Source organism: Delphinus delphis, chromosome 20 (genome assembly GCF_949987515.2).
Source record: "Delphinus delphis chromosome 20, mDelDel1.2, whole genome shotgun sequence".
In the NCBI taxonomy this organism is placed as follows: Eukaryota; Metazoa; Chordata; class Mammalia; order Artiodactyla; family Delphinidae; genus Delphinus; species Delphinus delphis.
The window spans coordinates 28,486,602-28,499,356 of record NC_082702.1 but is presented as its reverse complement, the minus strand read 5'-3'; the positions used below and the strand labels follow the sequence as shown (position 1 = coordinate 28,499,356).

Below are 12,755 nucleotides of genomic sequence, written 5' to 3'. Positions count from 1 at the left end.
GAATTAACTGAAAATTATTTCTATGTTTGAAGTATAGAGCTACTTAGCTCATTACAAGACATCTTTACCTCTTGAAATTTTAAACCCTTCACATAATATTCTTCTAGAATGCGTAACATTTAGCATAAAAATATAATTTAATATATACTATTCAGTTTACAACACATCAAGAATCTTTCAGCTTCTGGCTCACATTTATACCAAACTCATACAAGACATATATTAAAACTGTAACCTTGTTAAAAATCCTTAAACTTCCAATATTTTAACGTACCTTTAAAAAATGAGATTGAACTAAATGATTTTAATGATATCATAGAGCTCTAAAATTCTATAAATGTACAATTAAGAATAATAAAACACTATGGAAGGAAATGAAACTATAACTTAACTAAGATGTCATAGGCTCCAAAGGTGCAAGGGTAATTAATTTTCAGTACAACTGATTGCAGACATACTTAATTTCATAGAAATCTAATTATTTCAACCATAGAAGGGAAATGAGGTTAAAGGAAAATATCAATTAATTTTATTGATATTCAGCCTCAAATAAGTAGAAAATCAGTTGTAATTGGGAGGCAAAAGTAGAAGGCTATGCACTTTACCTTACCTTAACCTGTATCATATCCCATGACCTGGCCATATGTTATAATGGTCCTTATAAAACAGAAGAATCAGTGAAAGAAAATAAAATATTAAGGTGCTATATTGAGGCAGAGTGTCATAACCTTTTCCAATGAAAAAGTACAATTTTGTGTGAGTTGTTTTAATTAATTTTGTTTCTTATTTCTTAATAAAAGTTTTACCTAAGAAGAGTCAAACTACCACTCAAAACTGCAACTCGGAACTTCATGTTTTCTAGTCTTAACCTTCTGCTAGGGAATTCTTTCTTATAATGTCATCTCAATTTTATGATCTGTGCATTTAGCAGAAAAATAGGTATTCCTTCCTAAAGAGTAATTGGCCAAAGTAAAATGGAAAATGTGCCCCTAGGATATAGGGAAGAAGAAAACCATCAAAGCAATAGAGTAATGAAATAACCAATCCAAAGGGTAGAAAAATACAGACGTATGCTTGTACCAATATACAAAACAAACCAAATTTTTAAAAACCGTCTAAAATCAAAATTCATTGAACACACAAGAGAACCTATGGTTTCACCTCAAAGGGCATTCAAACCCATGGTGGTCACTGAAGATGTAAATTTTAAAATGGAGGAAAAAAACTGGAGGATGATCAAAGAGACACATTATTTTTAAAATAAATTTAATGTGTAGTTGAAAACAATTAGTAAAACAATTATTCTAGTTGAAAAATTACGTATACAATCAAATTTGTACATTTGTATAAATCAGCATACTTCCAGTGAACTAGAGCATGAACTTGGCTACTTCTGTCATTTTTCTCTTCAGCTACTAAAATTTATTGTAAAATAAATATGATGAATAAAGAGATCAGATTAAGATTTAAGTAGGCAATTAAAATCTATCATAAATTTGAAAGTAATTAATATGTAATGCTTATCTTTTGCAAACCTGACCTTTCAAACAACAAAAAACATCACCAATAACACACCTGTGAGTCCCTGAAGTACATCTCATATTGCTGTATCATTTGTCTGCTAATCAGGCTCCCATGATAAACCACAACATTAATATCAGTCCACGTACGAAATTCTCTCTCCCAGTTTGCAATAGTAGAAAGTGGAGCAATAATCAGGAAAGGTCCTCTTATACCAGTCAGAAGGATTTCGTAGAGGAATGTAATTGATTGAATGGTTTTGCCAAGACCCATTTCATCTGCTAAAATGCAGTTTCGTCTGAAATAAACAAATATATTACCCATGTAGATTTTGGGGTTTTCTGTATACTACAATGTTTTAAAAGATAAATATTAAAAAAAATAACCAGTGATCAAGTTAAAATACTTGCATTTATAACGTAGAAGTTGCTGAAGTGCAGATTTGGCTAAAGATTATAATTTTATTATAATATTGCAAAGGGACAACTATAGGTTTTTGTAGCTCCAAAATAAAGATACCACCTGTTAGATACCTGAGTTTTTAAAAGAACGAAATGGCAAGAGCAAGGCAAACTAAATATGTTATTTATTCAGGAAACATTTATTAAATGCTTTCTGTATCTCACGGATAGTATGAGAAGATGGGATACAAAAGAAATAGAACATGTTCTCTGCCTTCCAGGGGCTTATATCTATTAGAAAAGCAGACATATGAATAAATAAATAAATAGTCATGCAATGTGCTATCACAGAAGCACAAATAAAGAACTGGTTTTCGACTCTAGCTATACACTGGAACAGCCTAAGAAACAGATACCCATGGCCTTCTCCTTTACATTCCAATTCAATGTGCATGGAGTAGGATAAAAGCAACTGTAATTTTTAAAATAAGCTGCACAGATGATTATGATATATGGCCAGTTAAGAATTATCAGTGTTTATTATGGAACCTCAGAGGAGTAAGCATCTAACCCTGGCTAGAAGAGATGAGAGAAGATAAGACTGCCTTCAAAGAGAAGGACAGTAATGAGTAGGATTTTGCCAGAGGGCAGAGCAAAGGAGCATAAGTGTAAAGAACATGATCAACTGGGAGGCCACAAGTTATTTAATATGGTTTTGAGGGAAGAGTAAAGGGAAGGGATCTTACTAAGATAAGCAGGGGTCACAAATAAAGGTTAGAAATCATTCTACAATATTATGAATGAGAGTCACTGAACATTTTTAAAGAAACCTGATGAGATTAGGTTTGTACTTGAAATTTACTCTGGTGCCACTGTGAATATTAGAAGGTGAAGTGACTTAAGTTTGGACAGTAATTGGGAAAGTACCGCAATAATGCAGGAAAGAATGGGTGGACATTTGGACTAAGGTAGGAGGAATCAAGAGGAGAAAACTGATCCCAAAGTTAATTACAAGTTAGAATGATTTGGACTTAGTGACCAATCCGATATATGGAGTGTAGGATGGCAGTCAGATTTCAGTTTGGGTGACTAAATAAGTTGTGTTATTATTAACCAAGATGTAAAATATTTGAATAAGTTTGATATGGAAGAAACAGGAAATAATAAGGTTAATTTTGAATATGCTGCGTTTAAAGAATCATTGAGATAGACATTAAGGTAGCCAGAAGTAAACAAATATGGGCTTGGAGTTCAAGGCCTCAGTTAAAGATGTTACTGATAAGTGAAGACACGGGGGAGTAGAGTTTGGCTTACGGAGAACAATGTAATATGAGAAGAAAGTAAAAAACAGAACTTTGGGAAAGAAAAAAACCAACAACACTGAAAGGGTAGGCAAGGAAGAAGAACCAGCAAAGACTATTGAAAGGAATAGTTACAGAGGTTCTGGAGAGCTAGGAGAGTCACACTGTGGAAGCTGTTGGGAGAATGGGGGAAAAGTTTAAAAAAGGAAGGACTAGCAACTACTATCTAACACAGCAGAGACAGCAAATTAGGGCTAAAAAATATCTTGTGGATTGGAAAATTAAGAGTTTCAGAGATGATACAGAATCAAAAGTCAAACGACAGGTTTAAGGAGAATTGGAGATGAGAAAATGGGAAGAGTTCATGCAGGCTATACTTCCTAGACCTTTGCCTAGGAAGTTACAAAGAGGGATCAATGTAGCTTGAAGGAAAAAGAGAGCCAAGAGAAGGTTTACCCTCACTTTTATATATAAGTTAAACCCAAATTTGTTCACAGACTGAAGGGATGGCACTAGTCTTAAGAGATAGTTTGAAGATATAACAGAGAAGGATAATAAGTGATTGAAGTGAGGTTCTGAAAAGATTGGATTAGATGCCTGTCAAGAGTTGAGGTGGTAGCATTAGTCTTGGTTCTGAGGAGGCACCTTTTAACTTCTGATATGAGGACAGAGGTAAGAATGGCTAAGGATGGAGATACATTTGTAGGCTTGGGTGTGAGGACAGGCAAGAACCTGAATGAATTCACCGACTGGCCCTAGGCTTCTCTATGAAGCAGTCATATACAGAGAGTGAAGGGGATAGGGTTGTGATAAAGTGCTTGAGGAAAGTGGTACAAGTTTGAAACAAGTAACTGGGAAAGGGTATTGATAAAAGACAATTAAAATAAAATTTTGTTAACTATTTTACCAGGAAGATTCTCTTGGGAAAAATGATTAACATTTAGAAAATAGAAACCAGGGGAAAGAGCACTGTGTGGAATAACAGGTTTATCCTAACTCCACCTGATTGAGTTTCATGACTCACCATTACTTAGTGAAACAGAAGAATCATGTGACAAGTAAAAACACAGAAAAATGATTTTGAATACGTCATAAAATTTTGCTATTATTAATAACAGTACCTTCGTTTGCTCTTTTATATACACTATCAGACTTCTTTCTCAATCAAGATACCATTTTTTACTTCTTTTGCAATTAATTTTCCATCTCACTAAAAAAAGGTGAGATAATATTCCAAAAAGCATTTTGAACAACTTGGAAAATTAATAATAAATGGGGGTAATTCATTACTAGGTTCTTATATTTAGTATTCTATTCCTTATCAATTGCTGACAATCTGCTTCCTTGAAGACGTACATGACAGACCTATCTAATTCTTATAGATGGAACTGCTGATACTTTACTAACTAGATTCAACTATTGGCAGACAGTAGTGTAAGTTGAAAAACATTCTGTAACATAGCTGACGTTTGATGATGTTAACAAAGGTATTTCAAATTTAATTATGAATTAACATATCAACTTTCTTCTATTCTCATTGGTACACATTAAAAGGAAGCAACTATAGTCAAAATCCTAAATTATAATGTACGTATCTTCTTGAGCTAACCACAACTTCATTTTCAATAATGAACACTCCATGACAGTAATAATGTAGCAACATCAGTACCAATTTTACTTAATGTATTTTGGAACACATAAAAAAACACACATTATATTTTTTTCTATTAATACATACTACATACCTATTGTACCAGTTGAATAAGAGCCAGTTGAGTCCTTCCAGTTGATATTCCCTGAGTTGATTGCCATTTTTATAATCCCTGGATTGATCTATTTTTTTCCAAATATTAGAAGGAGGACGGTCCTTTGTGGAAAAACAAAGAATGAATGATGTATTTTAGATTTTTTGATCTTCCCTATATCTCATACATGGTAAAAGCATTGCTTTTAAAATAATCAGAAGAATAACATTATATGACATTATGATGAAATTTTACAAACATCTGAACACCAAGTAAGTTCTACACGAACTCTTCCAGAAAACTGAAGAGGAAAGCATACGTCCCAACTCATTCTATGAAACTGATACCAAAATCAGACAATGGCATTACAGGAAAACTAGAGACCAATATCCCACATGAACAGAGATGAAAAATTCATAACAAAATTTTAGCAGATGGAATCTAAAAATATATAAAAAGGGTAATACAGCATGACCAAGTGGTTTTTCCCAGGTACGGAAGGTGGATTAACTTTGAAAATTAATCAATGTTGATCAACAGACTAAAAAACAAAAATATGATAATCTCAGCAGATGCAGAAAATGGAAGAACTAAATGCTTTCTCCCTAGGATCAGAAAAAGGCAAGGATGTCCACTGTCATCACTTCCATTCAACATTGTACTACAGGTTCTAACAGGAGCAATCAAGCAAGAACAAGAAATAAAAGTCATTAAGATTGGAAAGGAAGAAGTAAAACTTTCTTAATTTACAGAAGACATGATTTGTCTACATGGAAAATCCTGTGGAATCTAGAAAAAAGATAAAGAAGTGATTTTACTAACATTGCATGATATAAGATCAATATACAGAAAACTGTATTCTATATTGTAGAAACAATTATAAACACATTTTAAAAATACTATCTTATAATGGCATCCAAATATGAAAAATTTAGGGTTTACTAAAAAAAAATATTTCTTAAATGGTAGCCAATGAACTTTAAAATAATTAACATATACTATTGCTCTAATTATTGTTTAAAATAATTTCCACATTAATTAATATTCTCCATAATTTTCTTTTTAGCAATCCAATCACTGTTTCCTTAGTTTAGGCCAGGAACAAATTTCATTTGATCAAAGATACTTTACATGTTTTATATGTTATTTTATTTAATAATAATAGACTGGCAAAAAAAATCACTTACCTCCTACATTATTTGACTTTGATAAACCAGCACTGTTGTCAAGTTGATTTTACATTAACTGAGGGGATTAATTTTATTGGCTGAGTCCCCTTTACCAAGGACTACATTACATATCTAAGGCACTGGCTCTTCCCACCATGTGCTTCAAAATCACCTTTTTAATGACACCTGGGGTCCACTCTCAGATATTCTGATTCTGGAGCCAGGATATAGAAACTAGGAATCTCTAATTTTTTAAAAGTTCCAAAAGTGATTCTGATAAGCACCTCTGACTGAGAAGCACTGATCTAAAAAAATAGCTTACTTAATGAGGCTAAAGATCAGGTTACTACTGAAGCATGGTCCCCACCCCAAAAAGAATACCTTTCCCTTTCATAATATCCTTTAGACTACTCCTCCCTGAATTAGTTAATTAACACTTTTGTTTCCTGGCTCAAGGAAAGGTACTTAGAAGTCAAAAGGAATGGAGGTGAGCTGCTGTGTTCTTGGTAATAGATGGTGGGTATTATTGGGAGATAAACTAAGAAGACCAGAAAATAAGAAGACAACCAGAAAAAAAAACTGTTATAAAAACAATATGATCTCTTCCATGGAACAATTCATTCATTTCCTTCTCTTACATCACATCTCCACATTTTTCATGGCAGCTAATCATTAGCTCTGGTGCTAATCAAAAAGTGATCTGTTCTTGTCTTTTCATGCATAAACTCCCTCTTTAGTGAAGTAAGAAATTTCTATGACCAAATTATATTTGAAAGAGGACTGGCCAAGGGCTTCCCTAGTGGCACAGTGGTTAAGAGTCCGCCTGCCTATGCAGGGGACACGGGTTCGTGCCCCAGTCCAGGAAGATCCCACATGCCGTGGAGTGGCTAGGCCCGTGAGCCATGGCCACTGGGCCTGCGCGTCCGCAGCCTGTGCTCCACAAAGGGAGAGGCCGCAACAGTGAGAGGCCCGCATACCGCAAAAAAAAAGAGAACTGGCTAAAATATTTAATTTAATAAAATCATAATATGTCTCTTTAAAGTGAATTTCTTTTGGTTGGCTCCCCAAATTGGATTCACATGAAAATAAAAAAATATATAATTATTAAAATATCACAACTTGCCATCGCCTTCCAGAATTCTACAGTCTTTGTACTAGAAAAAACAACTGACTCAAGTTTTTTTTTTTGCGCAGGGAAGAGACAGATGTATCAATAAAAAAATCAGTGTACTTAACTTATGTAGGCCTTTTTTTTTATTGGAGTATAATTGCTTTATGATGTTGTGTTAGTTTCTGCTGTACAATGAAGTGAATCAGCTATATGTATACCTATATCCCCTCCCTCTTGGACCGCCCTCCCACCTCCCCCCATCCTACCCATCTAGGTCGTCACAGAGCACCGAGTTGAGCTCCCTGTGCTATACAGCAGGTTCCCACTAGCCATCTATTGTACACATGGTAGTGTATTTATGTCAAATCTAAGCTCCCAATTCATACCACCCTCCTCTGCTCCTCTGTGTCCACATGTCCGTTCTCTACATCTACGTCTCGATTCTTGCCCTGCAAATAGGTTCATCTATGCCATTTTTCGAGATTCCACATATATGTGTTAATATACAATATTTGTTTTTCTCTTTCTGGCTTACTTCACTCTGTATGACAGGCTCTAGGTCCATCCACATCTCTACAAAGACCTAATTTCATTCCTTTTTTATGGCTGAGTAATATTCCATTGTATATACGTACCACACCTTCTTTATCTAGTCATCTGTCGTGGACATTTAGATTGTTTCCATATCCTGGCTACTGTAAATAGTGCAGCAATGAACATTGGGGTACATGTGTCTTTTTGAATTATGGTTTTCTCAGGGTATATGCCCAGTATTGGGATTGCTGGGTCATATGGTAGTTCTACTTTTAGTTTTTTAAGGAATCTCCATAGTGGCTGTATCAATTTACATTCCCACTAACAGTGCAAAAGGGATCCCTTTTCTCTACACCCTTTCCAGCATTTATTGTTTGTAGACTTTTTGATGATGGCCATTCTGACTGGTGTGAGGTGATACCTCATTGTGGTTTTGATTTGCATCTCTATAATGATTAGTGATGTTGAGCATCTTTTCATGTGTTTGCTGGCAATGTGTATGACTTCTTCGGTGAAATGTCTATTTAGGTCTTCTGCCCATTTGTTAATTGGGTTGTTTGTTTCTGGATATTGAGCTCCATAAGCTGTTTGTATATTTTGGAGATTAATCCTTTGTCCATTACTTCATTTGCAAATATTTTCTCACATTCCGAGAGTTGTCTTTTTGTCTTGTTTATGGTTTCCTTTGCTGTGCAAAAGCTTTTACGTTTAATTAGGTCCCATTTGCTTATTGTTTTTATTTTCATTACTCTAAGAGGTGGGTCAAAAAAGATCTTGCTGTGGTTTATGTCAAAGAGTGTTCTTCCTATGTTTTCCTCTAAGGGTTTGATAGTGTCCAGTCTTACATTTAGGTCTTTAATCCATTTTGAGTTTACTTTTGTGTATTGTGTTAGAGAGTGTTCTAATTTCATTCTTTTACATGTAGCTGTCCAGTTTTCCCAGCACCACTTACTGAAGAGGCTGTCTTTTCTCCATTGTATATTTTTGCCTCCTTTGTCAAAGATAAGGTGACCATATGTGCGTGGGTTTACCTCTGGGCTTTGTATCCTGTACCACTGATCTATATTTCTGTTTTTGTGCCAGTACCATACTGTCTGATTACTGTAGATTTGTGGTATAGTTTGAAGTCGGGGAGCCTGATTCCTCCAGCTCTGTTTTTCTTTCTCAGGGTCTTTTGTGTTTCCATACAAATTGTAAAATTTTTTGTTCTAATTCTGTGAAGAATGCCATTGGTAGTCTGATAGGGATTACACTGAATCTGTAGATTGCTGTGGGTAGTATAGTCATGCTCACAATGTTGATTCTTCCAATTCAAGAACATGGTATATTTCTCCATCTGTTTGTGTCATGTTTGATTTCTTTCATCAGTGTTTTATTGTTTTCTGAGTAAAAGTCTTTTGCTTCCTTTGGTAGGTTTATTCCTAGGTATTTTATTCTTTTTGTTGAGAAGGTAAATGGGATTGTTTCCTTAATTTCTCTTTCTGTTTTTCAATTGTTAGTGTATAGGAATACAAGACATTTCTATGCACTAATTTTGTAACCTGCAAGCTTACCAAATTCACTGATTAGTTCTGGTAGCTTTCTGGCAGCATCTTTAGGATGTTCTATGTATAGTATCATGTCATCTGCAAACAGTGACAGTTTTACTACCTCTTTTCAAATTTGGATTCCTTTTATTTCTTTTTCTTCTCTGACTGCTGTGACTAGGACTTCCAAAACTATGTTGGATAAGAGTGGTGAGAGTGGACATCCTTGTCTTGTTCCTGATCTTAGTGGAAATGCTTTCAGTTTTTCACCATTGAGAATAATGTTTGTTGTGGGTTTTTCGTATATGGCCTTTATTACGTTGAGATAGGTTCCCTCTATGCCCATTTTCTGGAGAGTTTTTATCATAAATCGGTGTTGAATTTTGTCAAAAGCTTTTTCTGCATCTATTGAGATGATCATATGGTTCTTATTCCTTAATTTGTTAATATGGTGTATCACACTGATTGTTTGCATATATTGAAGAATCAATGCATTCCTGCGATAAGTCCCACTTGATCACGGTGTATGATCCTTTTAATGTGTTGTTGGATTCTGTTTGCCAGCATTTTGTGCAGGATTTTTGCATCTATGCTCATCAGTGATATGGGTCTGTAATTTTCTTTTTTGTGATATCTTTGTCTGGTTTTAGTATCAGGGTGATGGTGACCTTGTAGAACGAATTTGGGAGTGTTCCTCCCTCTGCAATTTTTTGGAAGAGTGTGAGAAGGGTAAGTGTTAGCTATTCTCTAAATGTTTGATAGAATTCACCTGTGAAGCCATCTAGTCCTGGGCTTTTGTTTGTTGGAAGATTTTTAATTCCAGTTTCAATTTCATTACTTGTGATAGGTCTGTTTATATTTTCTAATTCTTCCTGGTTCAGTCTTGGAAAATTGTACCTTTCCAAGAATTTGTCCATTTCTTCGTGGTTGTCCATTTTATTGCCATATAGTTGTTTGTAGTAGTTTCTTATAATCCTTTGTATTTCTGTGGTGTCAGCTGTGATTTCTCCTTCTTCATTTCTAATTTTATTGATTTGCGTCCTCTCCCTTTTTTTTTTTTTTGATGAGTCTGGCTAAAGGTTTATCAATTTTGTTTACCTTCTCAAAGAACCAACTTCTAGTATTAATGATCTTTGCTATTGTTTCCTTCATTTCTATTTCATTTATTTCTGCTCTGATCTTTATGATTTCTTTCCTTCTACTGACTTTAGGTTTTCTTTTTTCTTCTTTATCTAGCTGCTTTAGGTGTAAGGTTAGACTGTTTATTTGAGATTTTTCTGGTTTCTTGAGGTGACACTGAATTACTATTAACTTCCCTGTTAGAAATGCTTTTGCTGCGTCCCATAGATTTAGGGCTTTCCTTGTCATTTGTTTCCATGTATTTTTTAATTTCTTCTTTGATTTCTTCAGTGATCTCTTGGTTGTTTAGTAGTGCATTGTTTAGCCACCATGTATTTTTGTTTTTTACAGTTTTTTCCTGTAATTGAATTCTAATCTCATAGTGTTGCGGTCAGAAAGGATGCTTGATACAATTTCAATTTTCTTAAATTTTCTGAGGCTTGATTTGTGACCCAAGATGTGATCTATCCTGGAGAATGTTCCATGTGCACTTGAGAAGAAAGTGTATTCTGCCACTTGCGGGTGGAATGCCCTATAAATATCAATTAAATCTATCTGGTCTACTGTGTCATTTTACACTTGTGTTTCCTTATTTATTTTCTATTTGGATGATCTGTCCATTGTTGTAAGTGGGGGGTTAAAGTCCCCCTATTACTGTGTTGCAACCTATCTCCCTCTTTATGGTTGTTAGCATTTGCCTTATGTATTCAGGTGCTCCTGTGTTGGGTGCATATATATTTATAATTGTTATGTCTTCTTCTTGGATTGATCCCTTGATCATTATATAGTGTCCTTCCTTATCTCTTGTAACAGTCTTAAAGTCTATTTTATCTGATATGAGTATTGCTACTCGGGCTTTCTTCTGATTTCCATTTGCATGGAATATCTTTTTCCACCCTTCACTTTCAGTCTGTATGTATCCTTAGGTCTGAAGTGGGTCTCTTATAGACAGCATACATAGAGGCCTTGTTTTTGTATCCATTTAGCCAGTCTGTGTCTTTAGGTTGGAGCATTTAATCCATTTTCATTCAAGCTTATTATTGATATGTATTTTCCTATTACCATTTTCTTAATTGTTTTGGGTTTGTTTTTGTGGGTCTTTTTCTTCTCTTATATTTCCCGCCTAGAGAAGTTCCTTTAGCATTTGTTGTAGAGCTGGTTTAGTGGTGCTGAATTCTCTTAGCTTTTGCTTGTCTGTAAAGCTTTTGATTTCTCCATCGAATCTGAATGAGATCCTTGCTGGGTAGAGTAATCTTGGTTGTAGGTTTTTCTCTTTCATCACTTTAAGTAAATCTCCTGCCACTCCCTTCTGGCCTGCAGAGTTTGTGCTGAAAAATCAGCTGATAACCTTATGGGCATTCCTTTGTATGTTATTTTTTGCTTTTCCCTTGTTGCTTTTAATATTTTTTGTTTGAATTTAATTTTTGTTAGTTTGATTAATATGTCTTGGTGTGTTTCTCCTAGGGTTTATCCTGTATGGCACTATCTGCCCTTCCTGGAGTTGGGTGACTATTTCCTTTCCCAAATTAGGGAAGTTTTCCACTATAATGTCTTCAAATATTTTCTCAGGCCCATTCTTTTTCTCTTCTTCTTCTGGGACCCCTATAATTTGAATGTTGGTTTATAGTTGTCCCAGAGGTCTCTGAGATTGTCTTCAATTCTTTTCATTCTTTTTTGTTGATTCTGTTCCTAGGCAGTTATTTCCACCATTCTGTCTTCCAGCTCACTTATTCGTTCTTCTGCCTCAGTTATTCTGTTATTCATTCCTTTTAGTGTATTTTTCATTTCAGTTATCGTGTTGTTCATCTCTGTTTGTTTGTTCTTTAGTTCTTCTAGATCTTTGTTAGACATTTCTTGTACTTTCTCAATCCGTGCCTCCATTCTATTTCTGAGATTCTGGATTATCTTTACTATCATTACTCTGAATTCTTTTTCAGGTAGGTTGCCTATTTCCTCTTCATTTATTTGGTCTTGTAGGTTTTTACCTTGCTCCTTCCTCTGTGACATGTATTTTTGTCATTTCACTTTTTTTGGTTTTTTTTTTTGATGGGTGGGATTGTTTCCTATCTTACTGGTTGTTTGGCCTGAGGATTCCAGCACTGGAGTTCGTAGGCTGCTGGGTAGACCTGGGTCTTGATGCCAAGATGAGGATCTCTGGGAGATCTCACTCCAATGAATATTCCCTGGGGTCTGAGGTTCTCTGTTAGTCCAGTGGTTTGGACTCAGAGTTCCCACTGTAGGAGCTCAGGCCTGACCCCCAGCTTGTGAACCAAGATCCTGTAAGCTGTGCAGGGCAGCAGGGGGAAAAAAAAAGCCAGAAAAGGCCTT

General features: G+C 35.0%; 1 protein-coding gene across 13 annotated transcripts in view; it reads right to left on the bottom strand.

Moving 5' to 3' along the window:
- Positions 1 to 12,755, bottom strand: part of CHD9 (chromodomain helicase DNA binding protein 9) — a 244,937-nt gene that overhangs the window by 80,435 nt on the left and 151,747 nt on the right. For all 13 annotated transcript variants that reach the window (XM_059999872.1, XM_059999876.1, XM_059999878.1 and 10 more), the window contains 2 exons: positions 4,969 to 5,090; positions 1,576 to 1,819 (listed from right to left, as the gene is read on the bottom strand). In XM_059999872.1, coding sequence (XP_059855855.1) covers positions 1,576 to 1,819; positions 4,969 to 5,090 — 366 coding nt within the window. The remainder of the gene's footprint in view (positions 1 to 1,575; positions 1,820 to 4,968; positions 5,091 to 12,755) is intronic.